Raw genomic sequence first — 18,288 nt, forward strand, 5'->3', positions numbered from 1 at the left:
ATTATCTGACTGGGTGGGGTGAATCCATTTGTAGATATAGCGGAGTTGATTTGAAAGTGAATAGTAGTGAAAGTTTGGTGCGTTGAGTCCGCCTAGTATTTTTGTTTTCTGAAGGGTGGCCAGTTTGATTCTTGGGGGTTTATTTTTCCAGTAAAACTTATTGATGGATGAATCGAGGGAATTAAACCAGGTGGGAGATGGGTGAGTCGGGATCATTGAGAGGAGGTAGTTAATTTTGGGTAGAATTGTCATTTTAACTGTTGCTATTCTGCCTAATATGGATAGTGGGAGGTTCATCCATCGCTGGAGGTCATCCTTTATTGTTTTGAGTAGAGGAGTGAAATTAAGATTAATCAACTCTGACAGCCTGGGGGAAATGTGGATCCCTAGATAGGTGATGTGACTTGTGCAGAAGGGAATGGGTAATGTATGGGCTGCCACATCCACACTGTTGGAGTTTAGTGGGAGTATGGAGGATTTGTTCCAGTTAATAGAATAGTCTGAGATATAAGAAAATGAGTTGATGACTTTGATTACTTCTTGTAGTGATGGTTGCGGGTTCTGTATAAAGAGTAATATATCATCCGCATAAAGACTGATTTTATGGTGCATATTGGGCGTTTGGATTCCAGTTATGAGGGGGTTTTGGCGAATTGCTGCTGCTAAGGGTTCTATGAAAATGGTGAACAAAAGGGGGGAGAGTGGGCATCCTTGTCTGGTCCCCCTGTGCAGTGTGAAGTTTTGTGAAGTGTGTCCGTTAGTGATGACTGTGGCTGTAGGTGAGGTGTACAGTGTTTTGACCCAGTTAATGAACGATTCCCCAAAGCCAAATCTATGGAGGGTTTTGATGAGGAATGACCAGTTTACTCTGTCGAAGGCTTTCTCTGCATCTAAGGTAGCTATAATGGTTTTATGGTGAGGTGAGGCAGAATGGTGCATTAGATTGAAGAGTCTGCGTGTGTTGTTAAATGAATTCCTTCCTTTGATAAATCCTGTTTGGTTCGGGTGAATAATGGATGGAATTATTTCTTCTAATCTATGGGAGAGTGCTTTACTAATGATTTTTATATCAACGTTAAGGAGTGAGATGGGGCGGTAGCTTGAGGGCAGTGTGGGGTCTTTATTGGGTTTGAGGAGAAGTATGATTGATGCTGTATTCATGTTAGGTGAAAATTTGGAGTTTTGCTGAGTTTCAGTTATCATTCTGTGGAAAAGTGGGGCTAAGGTGGACCAGAAATGTTTATAAAATTGAATGCTGCCTGGTGTTTTGTATGCGTTCGCCTACCTCTTTCTCCAGAGCTTTGTTGTGAAAGAACAATGAGATCCTCTGGATGTCCTCAGACTTCAGCCACTGTCTGGAGACACAAGTGAAAGAGACGGATTCAGACAGAGCCCTAACAAACGCAGATCCTTGAACTGAATGTGAAGATGACAACTTTTTTGTTTTTATTTATTCAGTTCAGATCAAAGCTGCTTTATGGTGAAAGTAAACTTTCCTCATTAGGGTCCGGGCAGCTAAGCTGCCGGGACACTATTGTATTCCTAGGAATTCTTCTTCTTTCTTTCTTTCTTTCTTTCTTCTTCCAAGGAAGTCATACTTCCCATGGGCGAAAACTCACCAAACTTCACAGAAACATCCGACCCCATGCCAGATTCACTCAACTCCAAGGACATGTGCCCCCTCCTCCTAGGGGGGGCACAATAAGCGTTTAAATTTAAAAACTTTAAAAATTCCTACCAAACCAACGGTAGATGCTACAGTGTTGAAACTTCACCACAATGTAGCCTCAATACTGCTGAAACTTTTGTCCACTTAAACTCATTACAAATTATGAAGTCCATCACTCTGTTTTTTTCAATAACTGTAAAACTTTTAAAATGTATCTCCTCCCACAATTTTTGCTCAATTGTCACCAAACTTGCTACAGAGCATCTCCTGACTGTCCTCCACAAAACTTGTTTCTCGGATTTTTGATTAAGCAAAAATTGAGCCTACAGTGCATGAAAACGTTTGACTGTAAACACTACTGTAAACATATACCATCAAATTCTTGCTAAATACATTTTCAAACTTCCTGAAAAAAAATTAGAATATTTTGGAGTCATGGTTAATGAAGTTTGGCAAATATCAGAATTTTAATTCAAAAACTGAATTTTTGAGAACATTTTGAATTCTGCTCTCATGGGAACAACTGCAATCAATGTGAGTGTGGAATTTTTAAACATCAGATTTTCTCTTATGAAGCAAAACACTTATCATTAAAAACAAATCACCAACATTTTCATGCTGTCAAGATGCAATTTATGTATTATCAGATTTTTGTTTAGATGACTGAATTTCTGAAATTTTGACCATTTCATCACAACAGCTGCCCGGGCACCGACTCACCTGAGTGGATAAATGAAGCTACACAGCCGGTCTCACTACCAGCTAATTAGCTCAGCGAGTTAGGAGCTGGTTCTTGGTGTCAGAGGTTGTGGGTTCGAGACCCAGCAAGGGTGATGATGATGATGATGATGATGATGATGATGATGACAGATCAAAATGTCACATGTCCTCAAGCTGTTTTGCTGTCTAAATGCCATTTATGTATTAACAGATTTTTGTTTAGATAACATAATTTCTGACTTTTTGACCATTTTTGAAATCTGCCTTTACAACAGCTGCCCGGGCACTGGCTCAACTGAGTGGATAAATGAAGCTACACAGCAGGTTTCAACTACAAGCCAATTAGCTCAGCCAGTTAGGAGCTGGTTCTTGGTGTCAGAGGCTGTGGGTTCGAGTCCCAGCAAGGGTGATGATGATGATGACAGATCAAAATGTCAGATGTCCTCAACACGAAACACAAGACAATTGTCCTAATGGTGGCACCACAGCAAGCTTCTAATTTTAAAAATCCAAATAGCTTGGACTGGACTATGTGCGAAGGCTCCTAACATCTTAGAGTCACAGTAGATGTTTAACAAATACATATCATTACCTCAAAAACTGATTTTTCTTTTTACTGTGGTTTCAAATCTGCCTACACGACAGTGAATGGCTTACTCAATTTGTGAAGCCACTGTTGAACTGCCACTTGTCAATTAGCTCAGTGCGATAGACAACGGTCTTTGGTTCCCGAGGTTGTGGGTTCAATCCTCAACTGGTCCAAATTGGACATTATAAGGACAACTGTCTTGTCTTCCTATTCTCCTGTTTGTTGCTCAGAATTGCCTAAATTTGCCCAAAAGTAGCCCGGACCCGACCCATCGCTGCGCAGCAGCTATAATTTCATTTAATGATTTGCAACTCTGCATCAACCTCATCTGTTGAATCACGTGTTCTGTTCTCTTTGTGCTGCCGTTCGTTTTTCAGGCGGTCCTTGTTTGATAACCAGTTTGCGGTCACTGAGCCAGCCTCAGTAGTTGGTCTGGATCTGCCTCTGCCTTGTATCTCTGACAGTGAAGAGATATTCTACAGATTCATTACACTGTGCAGTAATTGGGTTTAGTCTGACTGGTATTTGGAGTTTCAGAGGGGGCAGTTAGTCTTGGCGCCGGTTGGCATAAGGGACTGTTTGGTTCAGCTCCTGGGTTTGGAGGACTTAGGAGTGGAGGGTGTCTGGGGTGCTGGATTTAAGGAGCTTAAAAAAGCAGCGAGAGCTCTCTCTTACATGTTAATCATCAGTGAGTATCTGCTGGAGAGGCAGAACCGCTGTAGGTGTTTGCCTTTGTATGTGTAAAATCAATCAGCACAGCTCTGCAAGTAGAGATTCTGCCAGCTGTTTATCAAAGCTATGACGACTAACTGGATGGGACTCAAATTTGAAAGTTATCTCCTAATTGCATTGCATTTTTATTTTAGTGTGTTACGCTTTAATTTAATTTAATTTAAACTTTCTGGTTTTATGAAATGATGAATAATGCCACCGAATGTTTCCTTGCTTCATAAATAACAAGATACTGTACATGATAATAAGCCCAGTGAAACAGTCCTTGGTTAAATGAAAATGAAAATATTGTGCACCTCCTGTTACTTGAGTAAAAGCGAGCAGCAGCCTTCGAAGTTTCTTTGAATGACCACTAGAGGCTGGCTCCAAATGTGACTCCCATGTTAAAATGACCATCCTCATTCATGACAACTCTATAGGAGGTAGATTTTTACATAACTCGTGAGTTTCAATTTGATTAAAGCAGAAGTAAGCGACATTTTTCTGTTAATATAAGTCTTAAATAGTTCTATCTTCCGACAGCAATCACTTACATAGAGTGTTTGGTCTGAAACACGGGTCTGTCAGTCACTCTGCTCTGCTGTAAGCCCAGGAGAAAACTTTCCTTGTATCCTACAACCTTTATCCAATGAGGAGAGAGAACGGCATAAAGGGGCGGTCCTCTCTGTGTGTGCAGCCAAGGGATGCGCGTGAATGTGGTGACGTAGGGACGAGGACCAATAGATCCATGACGAGGGCGGGGGCTGCTAAATGGGGCAGACGTCAGACAGACAACAGACGCTGCATGTAACAGGATAAACAAGCGTCTATGTAAACAAGTGGTCCGCCAGCACGAGGCAAAACAATACAGGCGTGACAATATTTTGTCATGGTGATGTGGTATTGTTTTACCGTCTTTCTCTGGTGGAGTAAAATGACGTCCAGTTGGTTTGCCGACGGCCGTCTGCCTGACTGCACCTGAATGCAACACCAGTGCCTCCGTCCTTCCTCACACTACACAGTGGTGACAGTTTTAACAGGCCGAGCCCACAGCTCCGCTCAGTTTCCGTGGTTACCTACGGTCACGCTGCCACTCAACGTAAAAAATGGCGATGCAACATGGCCGCCTCGGTTCGGCGCGTCGCCCACTTATGTATTTGTAACGACTTGTAACAACTCATTCTAAGGTACCAGAAAGCTTTCATTTGTATGCAGGTATGATTCCACTTCAGTGAAATATGTATTTATTAAAGACATATTTGATTTTTGCTAATAAAAAGCCAAATAAGTTACACACTGGGGCTTTAAGGCTTAAAGTTATGTATAATCAAGTGTGTGCTGCTTTGAGTGACAGGTGGAATAGAGTAAATTTTTCACAAAACCACCATGCACCAAAGTGTCAGCTCCATGCATGCGCTTCCTCTTTGTCCATTTTTGGGAGAGTCAGGTACTGCCAAGATGGCAACAGTGTAGCAGCCCACTCTGAGCATTGAAACTTGTTAGAAATCAATGGGTGATGTCACAGAAGCTGCATCTTTATTCACAGTCCATGTGTAAAACATGAATTGTAACACCAAAGATTAAAGAAAGTACTGTTAATGAGTTGGTTTATTGATTAAACACTAGATTATGTTCCTCATGCTTTTCTCTTTGCAGCTCAAAACACAGACTCTAAACCACATCACGTCCTTTGACTACAGTAACTTACATTTGTATTTGACTGAGAGGTTTCTGTGAGCCTTCATGGTTCAGTGTGTAATAGCTAAATGAATTCCTGAAGTTGTGTCCTCTGAGATTTGGTGTTTGTGCTGCTCCTGTGACTGAACAGGACTTGTGTAAAGTGATGCAGAAACAGAATGAGCAGCACATATGACTCTTACTTCTGCGAGTTGATGCCGTCGATGGTGCGAATCATTCGCTCATTGAGTTCCTCCTCAAACCTCCTCCTCTGAGATTTGGACCTGCAGTCACAGCAAAGACGGAGGCGGATTATGAGCTCTTAACAAAGCCAGAGGAGAGTGATTACATGTATCATGATTAATTATTCAGTGGGGAGCTCACCTTTCTCGTCGCTGGAAGTGGTACTGCCCCATTGGGACGTCCTGAAACAGGAGTCAGGCCATTGATTAATTGATAACTGACAACTGTATCTGTGTGTGTGCGGTTGTGTAGGAGAGATGAGCTGAAGACTGTACTCACGGTGGTGTTGATCATGCCGTTGTCCGTGGTCATGCTGTCTCGATGGTGGAGGTTGGCGAAGGGTTTGGCCGCTCCCCAGGACTCCAGGTAGCGGGTCATCCTGACAGACGCCCTCATCTTCCCACCATCCAGAGACGGACGAGAGCGCACACCCAGCAGAGGGCTGTGCCTCTCAGTCTGACAAAACCAAGACAACAGGGGATCATTAACGTTATGCTTTACATTACGTTTAAATGGACCATTAATGCTGCATCTTTTCCTATTGTTTTCAATTATTTCTTTGGTTGAAAACTCCACCATTCACTCATACCCAACCACACAAGCTACACACATTCATCGTAAATTCCCCCGTACAACATCAGGTCAGTTCAGTATTAAAGGGATAGTAGCATTTTTTTTAAAAGTGGGGTTGTATGATCTACAAATAGCCCCTAAGTACTTTAATTGCAGTAGAAGACTCTCTGCACTCCTCCCGTTAGCAACGCCAGCCCATAGCCCTGCCCAGAGATTTACAACATACAGTGTTGTGAATGGACCCAAAGAAAAGGCCTATTTTCTACTTAGGGGCTATTTGCAGATCATACAACCCCACTTGCTACTATCCCTTTAAGTTCAGAGGTCCTACAATCTGGAATTTAAAACCAACAAATAGCACGTCCATCTCAGTGCTTAAATGTAGACTTAAATATCTTCTACTAAATGACTGATTTTATACTGTATGTTACTGCTAGAGTGAATTGAGTTGCCTTGTTTATTGTTTTATTTTAACTTTGTTGTTATTAAAAAAGTTTACATTATTGATATTACTGATAGTATTATATTGATATATGGTATTGATATTATACCGTTATCAAGATGTTTATTGTTCCTACTGTCATTTAATACATATATTTTTTTGTTGTAAATTGTTTTTTTTTCTTCTTTGTTATGTACGTTTAACTGTGAATTTCCTGAGCTGAGGCCATGTACAGGCTCTTTGGGTCTCGTCTCGGGTTGCACCTGTTGTAACTCCTGTCTCTCTGCCAGGGTTTATTAATCTGTCTTTTTTTTTTGGGTGCAAACAAATAAACTAAACTAAACTTTGCAGTGATTTTGGCGTCAGTAACTGTAAAAATGTGCCAAAGCCCTCTGTGTGAATCATCTTCATACCATGTTTTAAAAACGAAATGTTGTGCATGTAGAATCAACTCCAGTTGGTTCCTTTTCATGACAGAGAGACAATGTAAGTTTCCATCCCAACCATATTACAGTGATACTTATTTGATGTAGTGTTGTGTGAGGTATTCATCTATAGTCAGTGCGTTATCGGTAGTGGATCTAGATCAGTGCTCTGTCAGGAGGGATGTGCTGCAGGGGACTGGATCATCCACAAAAATGTGTTTTAGCCAAAATGCCCCAAAAAAAGGAGCCAACATCACCTCAAGTCCTCCTTATGTTTGAATATTTCATCACTTCATCTTGACGTGAAACAGGCCTTTGCTTTGGAAGTACATTTTCACAACAGTTGGAATTACAGTATTCCTCTGCACGAGCACATCCAGTCACGTCAGTTTTCATCTATATAACAGCAAATCACCCTGGAGGTTGTATAGCAGCTGCAGCGCACAATGGATCACACGGAAAGAGCTCAGCAGAGACGTGCTTGTGTGTGGGATTACTCTGATTCAATGGTTGAAATAAATGTTACCATGTTTTTGTAAGATAAAGTGGTGAAAATTTTGTAATAAAAAAAAAAATAAAGTGTCACCTGATATTGGATTATTTGTGTGGGCATGTTTTAAGTGGCTAAAACATGTTTTTGGAGATCAGCTATGGCTTAGCTCCTGCTGCTTCTCTGAACTGGCAGAGCACATAATGACTATAGATACCTGACACCACTCTACGTCCAGTAATCCGAAGTATCACTATCGATAATGTGAATAATATAAACAACACATAAAAACCCTTCAATTCTGAAAAAAAACACCACAATGCTCCCACCACCCACTTTGATCCATCAACTGCAACTTGTGTGCGGTGGACGTTAACACGTGTACCCAGCAGGTGTGGGGTGAGAAGGACGAGGTGGGTGCTTTGTGAACGGCGATCAAACGACAGCTCTTGACTTGTGTAACCTTCCTCTCAGTGTTTTTGAGCCACTTAAAGCACTTTTAGTCAAGAATGATGTAGTTCTCCTTTTCTTTCCTTTTTTTTTTTTTGCAGCTGGTGTGCCAAGTCCCTCTGACAAACTGCACTCCACTTTACTGTTGAAACAAATGTTGCTGCACTGTAGAGACATAAAGCAGCCAGAGTGAAAGTCCCCCCCCCCCCCCCCTCTAGTATATTTGCCTGAATGGAGAGGGTATTTCATGGCGTTCATGGGCAGAATCATGGTGAGGTGACAGGCCCCATACCTCTGGTGATCTACTTTAATTTCAAACAGAGACAGGTACACGGCACAAAAAAAGCTGGCGAGAACTGAAATAGGCAACGGCTGTGTTCATTTTCAGCGGGGTGCGGCGTACAGCTCTGACAGTGACAATCAATGACAATGACAGCGGAGGTGACACCTCCTGTGATCCATGCTCCACATTTGGCCTTGATCCATTCGGGGCTTCTTGAAAATGTCACCGGCACCCACAGCCTTTTTACAACCTAGGATAGGATATTGGAAAACTATCTCCATTAACGTAAATAAAGCTCACAGAGCAGGACTTTAACATCACCGTGGAGACGTGACTTCTGATTACGCCTGGAGGCTCCAGTTACTGTAGACCTAAAACTGCTGGTTTGCTTCATTACTGTGGAGCTGCATGGAAGAACAGTAAATTAGCCCTCTCAAGTGTTGCTACCCTGCATTTATAAATAGCACACTAGAAAAAGTTAATGAAAAATATGCAAACAGTCTAAGTACCAAACTCCCATGACATGCACAGCAGTAAACAGAGAGCCTGTTAAATAGGCAGCTGATAACACACAGCCTGAACTGTTGCCAAAATAACTTCTCATTTCCAAACTGAAGCACAGCTGGTGCAGTTTCAACAAATACTGCGATAAAGGATGTTGAAATATATTCATGTTTACAGCTTTAATCCTTTTTTCTGACATCCAGAACACTTTCATAGAACTCCTGATCAATCACGTCCTTTCTTTCACGTCTGTGTTTGAGACGTAAAAAACTATATTCATATTAATCTTCTGATCTTCATGCAAACTGTTAAGGCCTTAAGCTCCTTGGCTCATGTTCCCCTTCATCATTATAAACAGTGGGTTTTGTTTCAAAACCGAATTTGTTATCACATATTGATGTGCCTGTGTTTTCTGTATCTTTGATTTAATTGAAGTTACTATTGATTATTATTTATGTGTAGAGTTATTCTTCAGTTTGGCCTTTTATCTGTTTATCTACATACTATAATTTTGATTATTGCTGTTTTTGTTGAGATTAGCAAACAATGTACGGAAGCTAATAGGGATTAAAATAAAGGAAATGTTCTGTGAAACTGTTGTTTCAGTTTGTTAAACATCTGATAAACCGTTCTGTTTTTTAAATATGTTTACTCTGAGATGTGACTGTTCGTCATGAAGTCAGGCGATGACTTCATGTGGAAGCTAAAGGTCCCTGGTTTAATCTCTTTGGAGATGAATCAGAGGATGGAAACATGAAGCCTAAAAGGAGCCAAAGGAGCAGATTTGGAAGAGTTGGAGCTGAAAAGACACCGCGGCTTTCTGCGACACTGATGGCATTTCCAAATAGGCACTGGACAGCATGAAGGCCTTAATTCTTCAGAGATGAGATGGCACGGTTGCACTGAGATTCCCTACATCTATGAGGAAAGCAGACAGTGAACACAGGACGTCTTGAACAGGAAAAGGGAAGGTCTCTCTCTCTCTGCAGATATTTACGGGGGTGGGAGAATCTTGGCCAAGTTATTAAGGGACTGGGAAAGCAGGACTGTGAAGCATGGTTTTTCACAGACTGGATGCCAACAGTATATTCTATATAGAGGTGTCCTCAGCAGAAAGTTCACATCTCTTAAATGTCCTGAAGCAGTCCTTAGACGGGAGCTAAACAAGGTCTCCAGCAGACTTCACTTCAAACGTCTCCTCTGAGTGGAGAGAACGACTAAACACTGGTCTTGGACTTGACATTGTCAGAACTGTTCAGCTGCACTTCTTAGCTCTTCACTTGTGGTGTTTTTCTGTGGAAACCTGATCGTGACCGGCGCACCAAGTGTTGGTGTTGTCCATGGTGCTGAAAGTCAGCACTCAGCATGCTGCACTCTGACTCGTCCAAATGAACTTTTACAAAACACCAAAACACATAAATGATTACTGGATGTGAGTATTCAGACTGGGTCGTGACTGATGACACACACACTGGATAATGTTACGTGAAGTGAATACAATGATTTTTTGTTTCTCCATAACGTCAACACTTAATCCACTAATAAAAGCAGGTTAGCTGCTACTGCTGTTGTCAGATACATATCCATAGCTCTGTCAACAGTCTGCCTCTGAGTTGAGTCTCTCAACAACCACTCAATATAACTGATGTTACATTTTAAGCAGCCAATACCTGCTAAGCATCAGCATGTAACCATTGCTATTGTGAGCATGCCAGCATATTAATATTAGATTTAGTGTCACAGAACTGTTCACATGACTGTAAACTCCTGTGGTTCATTCATCTTCAGAATTTGGGGGATTTTTGTGCTGCAGAAACATCCAGTTTCAATCTAGACAGAAATCTAAATTGCTAAAGTCAAGATGTAGTATTTTGTCTGTGAATTAATACTTCACAAGTCAGTAGACAAAGTAAGAAGACACATTATCACTGTCAGAGACCGGAGAGGTTAATAAACCAGGGATGCAAACGGGTCAGGACCAAAAAAGAGAGGAATTTCCCGGGGGGGGGTGCTCACCATTAACAAATAAGTACATTACAATATCATGGAAAGGCAATTTCAAGTATTGAGTGCATATAGATAGACATAGTTTTCAGAAGGCCAACATTTCTATATTAAAAATGCTTAAAAACAAAAAAAACCTTTGCAATATTTCCATTTTGGAGATGATTTTTAGGTCTTCACTGAATGTTAGTCATAATTATTACTATTAAAATAAACTGAATAAATAAAGACATGGGATGTGTCATTCAGTGTGTAATGGACATATAGGCCTATATAATGTGTTAGTGTCACTTTAATTGAACACATTCTACATCGCGGAGGCGATGTCTTTAACGGGGTGTTCCCACCAAACGCGATGAACGCGATTGAATCGCGCGTCAAATGAAATCGCGTCGCGCTAGACGCTCCAGTTTTGACGCTGGTTCAATATGCAAAAAACGCCTCGTCGCGGCATCGCGTCGCGCGACGAGCCCGCCCAAACAACAACATTTCTCCCACTATTTCATTCTCTGGCTGAGATAACCACCGTCGCTGCACTGTTCCTGTCCCTGTAGATGGGAGAGGAACAGCGGTGTGGGTCTCTGGCTGCAGGAGGAGGAGGAGGAGATGGCTCCGTGAACTACTGTGTGACTGACCGCCTGTTGAGTGCTTTGGGACGGGGCGGCCGGCTCGCAGCGCCCGCTGGTTGAAAACAGCAGTGATAACGGGCTTTCAGGTCCGAATCTCCAAATCAGAAACGTTTGTAACAGCACCGGAAAAGCAACAGTGAAGAGCTGTGGCTTTGCAGCAGCTAATGGGGATCTGAATAATAAACTAAACTAAACCAGAAAACTTCTAATATTGTCAATAGACTCGCTCTGACTAAACTGCCAAGGGAACACCAGTACGTCCGTAAGTCAGCACGTTGGTGACGATCTCAAACCTGATAGGCTGTCGCGGCGCGTCTTCACGCGAATTCGCCGCAAAAGTTCAATTATTTGAACTCGAGCGATGAAGCGTCATCGCGCCGGGCGACGCGATGGAGGCGATTTTTCGCGGCCAACGCGTCCATCGCGTCGCGCTATCGCGTCCATCGCATCGCCCGGCGCGATGACGCGACTAATCGCGTGTTTGCATTGACTTTACATGTAATCTCGACGCGCGATGAAGCGTCATCGCGTTTGGTGGGAACACCCCGTAAGGCTTCCTTCACCTCTGAAACGGGGCAGAGCTCCGTGGAATCACCTGCCTGACACAGCAACGTAGGGAACCGTGCATGTCCGCGGCGCACAGCTCCACATGCACGGGGGAAAAAAACGGCGTCGCCGTCGCACCGATGTACGCGGATACGCGCCGCTTTAATGAGCGCGCATGTCGCGTCTACATTGGAGGTCGGCTGTTATCAGTATAATCAGAGACAACCATGAATGAGTTCGCCTCAGTTTCACGTGATTGTCACTGTCAGCCTGTTAGAAAAACATTTTACTGACCCCAGCTGAGACGCTGAGACCCCCCCCCTCCCCTCAAAAAACAAAAACTGTGTGCCGTTTCTGTTTAATCATGATTTCACCATGTGGAGTTTGACTGGCTCTTTGACACCTGCACACTGTGTTGTTGAACATGTGTGTTTACACTAGCAGCCTGTCTACTACGTCACTGCTACAAACTCTAACTATCTTTTTACATAGAGTTTGCCTTAGATGATGGTCATTGGCAGGCTGCTACTTTACCTGGCTTTATTTTATTTTATTTTATTCATTCTTGAAAGGAAATGTCACAAGAATGCCACTGTCTCCACATGCCGCTCGTTCAATCCTAAAAAAAAAATTCAATGAATATACATTTACCTTTTTTTCTTTGTTATATTGAGATTCAGCCTTGACAGTGACACTGTAGTGAACTGGTCATGCAATTTTCCTATTTTCACTATGTTTCTGGCCTCAGGTACATTAACCTCTTGTGCAGTTAATGCCACCAGAGGCACGAATAACTTCTGTCAATATTTGTTTGTGTTCTGTCAAGTTTGATGAAAGCCCAGCCAGTTTGGATTTACTGTACTTAATGTGTCATCTTTTAAATGCTGTTCTGAAGGAGCACTTTCCTGAATCCATTTCATGTGTAAACTGTTTGTTTTTCAGCATTTCCGCTTTATTTGATAGAGATAGTCAAGAGTAAGAGGAAAACCAGAGAGAGAGAGAGAGAGAAAGGAGAGAGAGAGAGGATAACACACAGCAGGAGGCCCCGGTCACATTTAAACCACAGCCACTGTAGTAAGGACTCAAGCTTGTTAGTTGTACAGTGGTACACACTTGATCATGTGAGCTGCCAGTTGGCTGCTGTCGTCCATCTAATAGTGGGAATGACATTTCATACTCTGACAGATAGCCACTTTAAAATGTGTAAAGTGAAAATAGCAAAAAAAAAAAGCAGCTGAGGCCACTAGATAACAGTTTAGAGCAATTTAGAGCAGGGGTTAAGGTTTAGAGCAAACCTGGGCATTTTACGGCCCGTGGACCATCTCAATCCGGCCCGCGATGTGCACAAAGAAAAAAGAAAAAAAAGAAAAGAAAATATGCGTTTATTGATGCGTGTTAATCAGCTGTTTGAAACAGTGACGGCCCCGCGGAGCCTACACATCGCAGACAGAAACCTCCTCCAGGTAGAAGATCTCCTCATTCTCCTGCAGGACAGGCTGCTCAGTCTCTTTCTCTGTCAGACACCGGAGGTCCGGCGGAGGAGAGAGAGGAGCCACTCTGGTGCAGGTTTTCTCCACAGCGGAGTTTCTGACCACCTGGACCTGTCAGAGGGAGACCGGGGACCGAGCCGGTGTTTCACAACCCTCCGTCAGCCGAATCACGTCATAACTGCTGACGGTTACTAAGCGCCATCACGACATAACTTCCCAATCCCAAACACTGAAATTTAACAAACTGTGATTAAAAGAGCATTTTATGAGATCGCTGGCGATCTCATTCTGACGTGATCCGTGCAACCTGATTGTAGCCACGTGCGTCTGAAGCCTCCATCCACCAATGGTAACGCTTGTAATCAAATTAGTTATTTGAATCATTTTCATGTTGGTGCTGTTAGTTACAGTAAAGCAAAAGGAGTTGTGTGTTTCTTCATAGCCTAATATTTTCTTCATTAAGTGATGTAGGTCTGTTAAAGTTTGGGTTATTTACAGAAATAGAACAGTCTCACTGAATCAGAACTGAAAAGGATTTGAGTTGATAAGGTGTCTGTGAATATTATTCATTGATGCAGTCATTTACTTAATGCTCAGTAAGTTTTGATGATAGTAAAACAATCTGCCTTGAGTCCATATTTATATATAATACAGTATGTTTCTTCAGTGATCTGTGCTGGATATAGGTTGAAAATGCAGTTATATCGATTGTGGTCTGTCAAATAGCCTATTATAAAGCAATATGCCCACCAAATATATATAGTTTAATATAATTCAGCAATAAATGTCAAATGTTTCAATTCGATTTCGAATTGTGTGGCCCTTCGCTCACTTTATCGGAGTCAGTGTGGCCCTCTGGAAAAAATAATTGCCCAGCCCTGGTTTAGAGGGTTAGACTAATTACAGTGCTTTCCGACTGTGTTCTTGCTGTGCCGGTGAAAGCCTCTCACCTTGGGGTTGATGACCAGGTAGGTGACCACCCCATGTTCCTTCAGGTAGCAGTCTCTGCTCTGTCCGTCTCCGGGCTCCACCTTGTACGAGCCCTTCAGATGCTCCAGCGTCACTGACGAGATGTGGACCCTCCTGGGGATAAATGGACAGATGATGAGTGGTTAAGAGCTTGCGTCATTGCGCCATTAACGGCCCTATCGAACGCGTTATTTATAACGACTGTAACCTGCAATTCTCCCTTTTCAGGTTTGATTGTTAGCCCTGCTAGGCAGACCTGGACGGAGATGGAAATGTGTTTTATTTTCCCCCTTCCAGCTGCCATGTTTTTCAGATGCCTTTCAACGGGTATAGGAGGAAACAAACCATTAGCAGCCCAGCAAGAGAACGTGGTGGCACAGGAGAACTTAGTTTCAGCGCTGCACTCATATAACCAGCAGCCAATTTCCCCGGGCTTGTTACACAGCTAGGATGGCGGACCTAATGGCTTCATAACACATGTAGAGCTGAATGGTCTAATGAGGTGGCTTTAATTGACTTAACCACTATAACAGAATTAGAGCAGACATATCCCATACTCCATGTCTGTATATGTCTACACCCGTCTCAACTAAAACAAGTAGAAACTGTGTGTAAATGTAATATTTTTCAGTTGTGTCTTGGTTGTGCTTGGATCACATCAATAGGCTCTGATGTGTTTATCGTTATATTTGGTTTCAGAGAGTGGCTTACTGTGGTTCAGTCAACATTAGAAAATAAAGTTTCTTTTAATACACTGATATTGATATTAAAGGGGAACTATGCAAGTCTGGTCACGTTTCTACTGTTTTGCCAACCCTCCTCCTGGACATGTGCATTTGTTTTCAACGTCACCGGCAAGAAATCAATCAACAGAATGGTACATAATGTTATATACGATGTTACAACGTGTATATTTGTGTAGTCTTATCCGTTATAAACAAGAAATTGCGGTTTACGGGGCATGTTTGTGTTGTGGTGCACAGAGACGAGAGCTGGGATACCAGGGCGGTGGCAATGATCTTGCAAAGTTGTTTTTCAGCCAAGAGACGCTAGGTGGAAGGCAGAGAGCCTCCATTCTCCCTCATAACAAATTACATGTCATTAAACCATCACAATTACTCCAAAGCTGTTTAATTAAGGTAAAGATGTAGCATAGTTAAGCTAAACAATCCTGCATAGTTCCTCTTTAATATCATTTTAGGCTCAATGGATCAATCTGTATCTTTTATTCCTGCTGCCATCAGGATGGACAACGCAGTTTGTTAGGCTAGCACTTTATTATTATTATATCATTTTAGTGTCTTATCTATTTTGTCACATGTTTTTGTTAGCAACTGGAAAACTTGAATTTCCCTCCAGGGGGATGAATGAGGTGGTTGTGGTTCTGTTCAGGGTGAGAAATCCTCCGCACCAGCCTCTATGACTGTGCCGAAACTCTACATAATGATGCTTGTGTACAGCTGACCACTAAGACCTGCTCACATCTACTTTAGCCCACACGGAGCTGCAGCGGAACAGATGGAAACTCACTGACTTGCTAAAGTGCAATCCAGCACTGATCAGTGAGCGAGCAGGAGGTCTAAAGCTTCTTGTGTGGTTCACTAACTAAACCTGGCAACCCTGCAGGTCCAGGGCCCTGGTTTGTTAACACCAGAGCAATTACGAGGTTTGCAAAGCAGCACTAAGAGTGAAGTCAGACTTTCTACCTGTTGGTTATATCTCACCCTGGCACTCCTCCTGCCTCCATGTGATTGGCCAACGTGACGTCATGTGACCACACGTCGTACTGCCACTTGCGGAGTCCAATCACTCCACAGAGGACGTTCCCAGAATGAACTCCAACGCGCATATTGATGTCGACTCCAGTGGCATCTCGGACCTTCCTGCGGAGAGGGCAGAGGAAGAGATCTTTAAATTCAAACTGAAACTTTATTTTCCCACTGAGTGTTCGGTGACTCATTATTTAACAAGATAAGGAGCAGGACAGGACTTCTGCTCCTGTTTGCAACTTACACAAGACGGAGCTTTAGCAGGAAAGCTAATGTGTGGTTGTCTGTGGCCGTGGAGTTTACACAAAAGTTTTCTATCCACATACGTAGATGGGGAAATAATGATGAACTGATCCAACACAGCCAGAAAACACTAGAAGACTTTTCACAGTGAGTCTACAGTCTGACTCATATATAAAGAAAATGTGTCATTAAGTTGCTGAATTCTTTTTTCACACTGTGAGATTGGATAAAGACTTGGAATATCACAGGGTCTGACTTTGCAAGACTAGATTCCTTTGAGATTTCCCATCATGCTCTGGGTGGAAGTTTACATGAAAAATGTGTTTGCTCTTAGTTTAGTTTAATACGGTAAGTTTATTTGTATCAGGGATGTACAAAATTTATTTATTTATTTGTTTATTTCGGGCATGTCAATTAAATCATCATCATCACACTTCATATTAGTTCAAATAATACAATACACATCGCCGAAAGGGAAAGCGGGAGAAGCAAAAGCTTATCTAGTCCCGCCCCCATTACCCACAGAATAATATCTTCATCATAATCTTTTCTTTTCTTTTGCTTTTTACATTTTGACATAACATTCTTTTACTTATGACATTTTGACATAATAGTATAAAAATAACATTAGTCTCGAGATGAGAAGAGATGCCTTGTACCGGATTTAGCTTACTAGCTATTTTCCATCCTCTTAAATAAAAACAAAATTAAAATACTATTACTAATACTGCAACTACTACTACTACTAATATTAATAATAATAATGACAACAGTGGAAAAAAACCTCCTTGGACATCTGCATGAGCTGAGACTAAAAACAATATTGAACAGGTTTGATTTTCATCTCACCAACAGGATGAAAACTACACTGAGCTGAATCACAGGGAGTGATTGGAGTGATTCAGTGTTCCCACTCTTTTCCTGAAATCATTGTCCAGGACATTTTCAGCTGCTTCAGTCTGACAGACTAATATCACACCATACAAGAATACATTCCTTGTCCCATTCGTTTGTTTCTGTGTTTATTTCTCTCTCAGCCCCAGAAGTTTGTTTTAAAGATGTGTAGTCTATGGCTCCAACTTATCTATAAAATAATCTCTTAGAAATGATGACAAATTAAAGGGACAACGAGGAGTTTCTATTTGGTTATAAAAAAGTCTCACGTTAATGTGGATGAATCTCCGCTACCCACACTTGTTAATGGGCCCATTTTTGATAAATATATCGTTCTGTCTCTATCGTTATTTTGTTATTATTAGTGGTGGTGGAAATGCTGGGCGAGCCGACCAGTGTTTCTTTACTTTCTGTTTCATGGCGAGTCATGAGAATAACGCAGCTGAATCGTCGTTTATGGTCGGAACTACGACGGTATGTCAACCTCTTTGAACCTCTGACTTTAATTCTTGATGAATGAAAACATGAGTCTGTCTTGCTCCAGTCAAAGAATTTCACGGTGCGCGGAGGTTCATAAATGTAGTGTGAAAACACTTCACTTTTCCAAAACTCCTCGTTGTCCCTTTAATCATAGAACAATGCAAACATGTTGCTCCTCCGTCTGTCAATCAGCAGAGGAGAGAAAACCCTCGTGCTTGCGGTCTAATGCTGGAAACACTCATCAACTCAAATACTCTAGTTTACCCGCGAAGAGTAGGTCTGAAAAAGTCTAATAGAGCTCTAGTAGCTGATGTCACCATGTGATAAATCTTTTTCCAGGACAACTCAAACTTTTCCAGGACATTTGACGTTTTTTTTTCTAATTTTCCCTATGTTTACCATGACTGGAACATTGGTCAACCATTTTCAGGGTTTTCCAAGTTTTCCTGTGATTGTATTATACCAAATAATCAAGATGATGGGAGCAA

The 18,288-nt window shown here is 42.0% G+C and overlaps 1 protein-coding gene across 5 annotated transcripts in view; it reads right to left on the bottom strand.

Annotated features, from left to right (window-relative positions):
• Positions 1-18,288, bottom strand: part of adcy2b (adenylate cyclase 2b (brain)) — a 78,015-nt gene that overhangs the window by 26,802 nt on the left and 32,925 nt on the right. For all 5 annotated transcript variants that reach the window (XR_015037135.1, XR_015037136.1, XM_085791957.1 and 2 more), the window contains exons 8-13: positions 16,139-16,297; positions 14,396-14,528; positions 5,889-6,065; positions 5,751-5,791; positions 5,570-5,650; positions 1,286-1,355 (exon numbers count right to left, since the gene is read on the bottom strand). Coding sequence is in view for 3 of the 5 variants with exons in the window: in XM_085791957.1 (XP_085648083.1) it covers positions 1,286-1,355; positions 5,570-5,650; positions 5,751-5,791; positions 5,889-6,065; positions 14,396-14,528; positions 16,139-16,297 (661 nt within the window). In the remaining 2 variants the exon portion in view is untranslated. The remainder of the gene's footprint in view (positions 1-1,285; positions 1,356-5,569; positions 5,651-5,750; positions 5,792-5,888; positions 6,066-14,395; positions 14,529-16,138; positions 16,298-18,288) is intronic.

The sequence above is a fragment of the Trachurus japonicus genome, chromosome 11 (genome assembly GCF_045865225.1).
Source record: "Trachurus japonicus isolate A0001 chromosome 11, Traja_1.0".
NCBI classification, from domain to species: Eukaryota; Metazoa; Chordata; class Actinopteri; order Carangiformes; family Carangidae; genus Trachurus; species Trachurus japonicus.